Genomic DNA, 4875 nt, shown 5'->3' on the forward strand with positions numbered 1-4875 from the left:
GGAGGACAAAGGAGGAGAACAAAGGACAATTTTTGTCCTCGGAGAAGAGGAAAATTGTCCTCAGAGGGCAATTTCTGTCCTCGGAGGGCAATTTTTGTCCTCGGAGGACAGTTTTTGTCCTCGGAGGGGAGGATTTTTGTCCTCGAAGGATAAAATTAAAGTAAAAATGAACTTACATGTGTTGATTTGACAAAATGACAGCTATCTCCTCGGCTTAGCTAGCTCCTTGGCTATGCTTCTCTCGATGCAGGTATGTTTTCCTCACGAGAGCACAACTGCTTATGAGACCGGAAACCGAGTTGTGAGGTGAGAAAATGCTGTGAAAAACAATGAAATATTTAATAACTGCAATCAAATATTAGAAATCAATAAGTAAGTGTTATTTCAAAAATATCAGAATGTAACGGATTATACTTACTTACAATCAAATGTCAGCATTGTGCTGCTGGTAAACCTCTGGGAAGTTGAGTACAGCATGCTCCAATTGCACACGCCCCCTCGTATGCACTCTCTCACTCGTACAAGCCTGCAACAGACAGAGAAACGACTTGGTATAAAATCAGTTGCCTCAGAGGAAAATCACCATTTACGTTAGAGAAGAGTTAAGTGAACTTATATACCCTACGTGAACTTCTCCCTAATCATCATCTACACAATGGATTCATCATCATCTTCAAGCTTCATCATACCAGACAGCCCACCAACAGAGCAGCAGCTCAACTACTGGAAGCAGAAGCAGCAGCAGAAAGCTCGCAGCTCGGCTGCCACCTCCGCTGCCACAGCTGCCGCCTCCGCTGTCTCCGCCGCCTACTCCTCCGCCTCACCCCTGAAAAGACAGGGAATCTTCGTTCAACGAGAGAGGGGTGAGGAGATCGTGATTCTGGACACTCCTCTGCCACAATCTACACCGCCTACCTGGGTGCCGCGACGAGCGGTGCTGGCAACTCAACCCAGCAAGCAGCCGGTGAAAAGGAGGCTAGTTTTCGAGGACAAGGGCGTGCTCACTCAATCAAAGGTTAGCTTAAAGAAATATTATTATTGTATTAACATGTAATGTGCACAAAATCTTTATAAAATGTGAATTAGTTTTTTTAAAACTAATTTCCAATGGATAAAATCTTTTGTGCACATTACAAGTCTATGTTTATTTGAATAAATTGAACTATGAAATTACTGATTCTTATACTGTGAGCAAAGTCAAGACTGAGCTTCACTTCTAATTGTGCTATCAAAACAATCTGAACACAGATAAATTTTCATGATGGTTGCATTGAAATTTGGACAAAAATTCAAAATAAACATGTTTTAGTAATTTCGATAACAAATTCGAATATGTTGCATGAAAGATTATACTGAAACAATTCAATTATCTAGCAATTTGAATTAAGTTATGTTAAAGTAATCAGAGAATTTGCGAGTTATTACTTATATATCATTATTATCACTTACTATATCAAATTACTGATTCGAATAATACATTGTTATTTGAAGTATGAAAAATCCGATCACATGCATAAACTGTTTATAATATTTCGTGTGAAACAAAATTATTATTGATGAAAATGTGCATGTAATGAACTGAAATATTGATTCAAATAATACATTGTTATTTGAATTATGAAAAATCCGATCACATACATAAACTGTTATAATATTTCGTGTGAAACAAAATTATTGTTGATAAAAATGTGCATGTAATGAACTGAAATATTGATTCGAATAATACATTGTAATTTGAATTATGAGAAATCCGATCACATGCATGAACTGTTTATAATATTTCGTGTGAAACAAAATTATTGTTGATAAAAATGTGCATGTAATGGACTGAAATATTTTTCGAGTCAATTATCTAGCAATTTGAATTGAGTTATGTTAAAGTAATCGGAGAATTTCCGAGTTATTACTTACTTTCAGTTTTGAGTAGTGAATCTGTTGAGCAAGTTCTCTCTCTCTCTCGTATGATTTGATGATGAAAAATCTGAAACAAATAAGAGTCTAATGAAATATTTTTTCAACAGAAACGTGTGCCAGAAGAGGACAGCTCGATCGTGCCTCTCTTGAGGGAGGAGGAGGAAGTGGAGACAGAGGACGAGGATGAGATGCAATTGGAGAGCTTTCTGGAATTGTTGAATAGCCGCGTCGAGAAGCCATGGACGCCTCTCTGCTAGTTGGAAGAGGGGTTGCCATATCCGATATGTGACGTGAGAGAGGCGTCCAACCAGCACAGGCGGCGAATTATGCTCAAAATCCGGGTACCCGGACTACGTACAACAGATGTTTATCTTCCAGAAAGATTTACCCGGATTTTGAGCACAAAAGACATTGAAAGTTTCAAATTAAAGTGCAAAACCTTATCTCTGTTTGTAAAGCATGTTAATGCTTTCATGGCTGACATAAAAATTGTTAAATGCTAAATTAGCATTTAGCATTTTTTATGTCACTAACCATCTAGCATTAACATGCTTTACATGTTAATATGTATGTGTCAGTAGTGTTCAATAGATAGTTTTTTCGTTATTCTATAAAAATTGTTCTCAATTCTCACCTGTTATACACAGTTCACTAGAAGTAGTAGTAAAACACGTACACAACCAGACGTTCAGTCACCACTATGCACTTTTATTATGGGTGCTTGTCTATGAGAATGTCTTTTTATAGCTTGTTGTACACAATAGCTTGATCCCAATAGCCCCTGGCTACCAGTATTGTGGCCCTGGCACCAAACTTGAAAAGCGATTAGCAAGAGGTGACCCGGGAATTAACAAACTTGACCAGGCTTGTAAGGCACATGATATAGCATATTCACAAAATAGTGATAATGCAAATCGATCGAAAGGTGACAGAGCACTAGCGAACGCAGCGTGGGAGATTTTTAAAAATCCGAAAACTCCCCTTGCCAAGAGAGGACTCAGCTAACTAGTTACAAACGTGATGAAAGCTAAAAATTACTTTGGTGGTTCTTTGAGAAAGAAGAAGAAGAAGAATGAGGGAAGAAGTTATAGTAATGATATTGGACGCAAAGCTAAAGCTCAGTTGAAAAAGCATATTGCAGGAAAAGGGTATTTTTTGAAGCCTTTTCCTAGTATTAGTGGGGGCAGAATTTCAATTCCAACAACAACGAAGAAGAGTAGGAAGAAGACAAAGAAGAGTAGGAAGAAGTAAAAGACATGAATATTGAAGGAGAATTGAGTAATCATGATTTGATTGATTGGTCGAAATTATTACAGATTCAGCTAAGAGGTATATATATGCTAGATGCATTACCCAAAAAATTCTAAAAAACGAGAATGCCATTGTGAATTTAGCAAGGGAAAGCGAGGATGGTACACATTGGGTAGCATATAAGAAAGTTGGCTCTAATGTTTGGTATTTTGATCCAATTGGAAATTTACAACCGCCATACGAATTGGACAAATATTGGGAAAAAGAAAATGGAGTAAATATATTTTACAATGTTGAGCACATGCAACCATTAAATAGTGATATTTGTGGTCATCTCACATTATTGTTTCTTGCAAATCAGTTGTAATTAAGTGTTTGTGCTGAACGCACACACACAAGATGGTTGTTATTACATTAAGATCTAACACAAGTAACCTCTATGAACATTTACAAGAAATTATAGAATTGGATAAAAATTGTGAATGGGAAATTGGATTGATTAATTTTTGTAGTTACAATAGTATTGCAAACATTAACAAAGGAACAAATTCCAGCTTCAAATATGGCGATAGATTAATCGAGTTGGATACGGGTGCATATGAACTTGAAGATATTATAAAATCTCTAAAGAATAAATTGAATATTGATGAGAAGAAGAATAAACTTATTATACGTGCAAATGCAAATACTATGAAGATTGAAATTCATTCTGATAAGCCTATTGATTTAACACGTTCTGATTCGATTGCTAAGATACTTGGTTTTGATAATGTTGTTTTGCAGCCAAATAAATGGCATTATTCTCAGCATTTGGTTAACATAAGAAGCATTGGTAGTATTGTAGTTGAGTGTAATTTAGCATGTGGTAGTTACTCTGAGGGAAAACAAAAACATATAATCTACGAATTTTTACCAAAGGTTCCTAGCGGCTATTTAATAGATGAAGTACCCTCTCCAATTATTTATGTACCTTTGAATACGCATCGAATTCAAACTATTAATGTGAAGGTAACGGACCAGATTGGATCGTTTATTGATTTCCGTGGAGATACAATTACAATTAGGTTACACATACGTGAAAAGTAATGGGTTATCTTGTTTTCAATCCACGTTCAGATAAGATGTGTACATGTGATGTCATTAGAGAGACGAATGTGAGAGCGTCAACACCTAAAAACAAACATGCTTTGTCGGCTAAAAGCGCGAGAATATTAGAAAAGTTGGGTTTTATAGTTGATTGGTGTCATGTACGGCGCAGCAATTAGTGAAATTCTGGATGTGGAGACAGACCTTCAGTTTTATAATGATATAACCAAATTCCAATTTCACACTCATACAGTTTATTCGGGACAGGAAATAAAAAACTCTGACGAGGCACGTATTGGCATAAATTCTTTAGATGTCTATTCTTTACCTTGTAAATCATTCATATTTATTGAGGGAACAGTTAACTGTACAAAACCGGGAACAGACCCAGCCGATGCACCAGTTGCAGCAGACTATAAATTAAGCAGTAACGTAATCGGCAACCTTTTTGATGAAATACGATATGAATTAGCAGGTCAGCAAATTTCTAAATCAAGATTGATTGGATTAACATCCACAATTGAAGCTATTCTAGTGAAGAATATGCTCGATAGAAACACATATCACTTGGCTGGTTTTGACAGAGCAGGATATGAGCTAATGGATAATAAATTCACTTTCTGT

General features: G+C 36.3%; 1 protein-coding gene across 1 annotated transcript; it reads left to right on the plus strand.

The window, feature by feature from the left end:
• Window positions 1–655: 655 nt before the first annotated feature.
• LOC120354577 lies at window positions 656–2286 on the plus strand. The gene is made up of 2 exons (XM_039441924.1): window positions 656–1015; window positions 2022–2286. Exons 1-2 carry the CDS (start codon window positions 656–658, stop codon window positions 2169–2171), a joined length of 510 nt encoding a protein of 169 aa, XP_039297858.1. The 3' UTR covers window positions 2172–2286.
• Window positions 2287–4875: the final 2589 nt, after the last annotated feature.

Source organism: Nilaparvata lugens, chromosome X, assembly GCF_014356525.2.
Source record: "Nilaparvata lugens isolate BPH chromosome X, ASM1435652v1, whole genome shotgun sequence".
Lineage (NCBI taxonomy): Eukaryota > Metazoa > Arthropoda > Insecta > Hemiptera > Delphacidae > Nilaparvata > Nilaparvata lugens.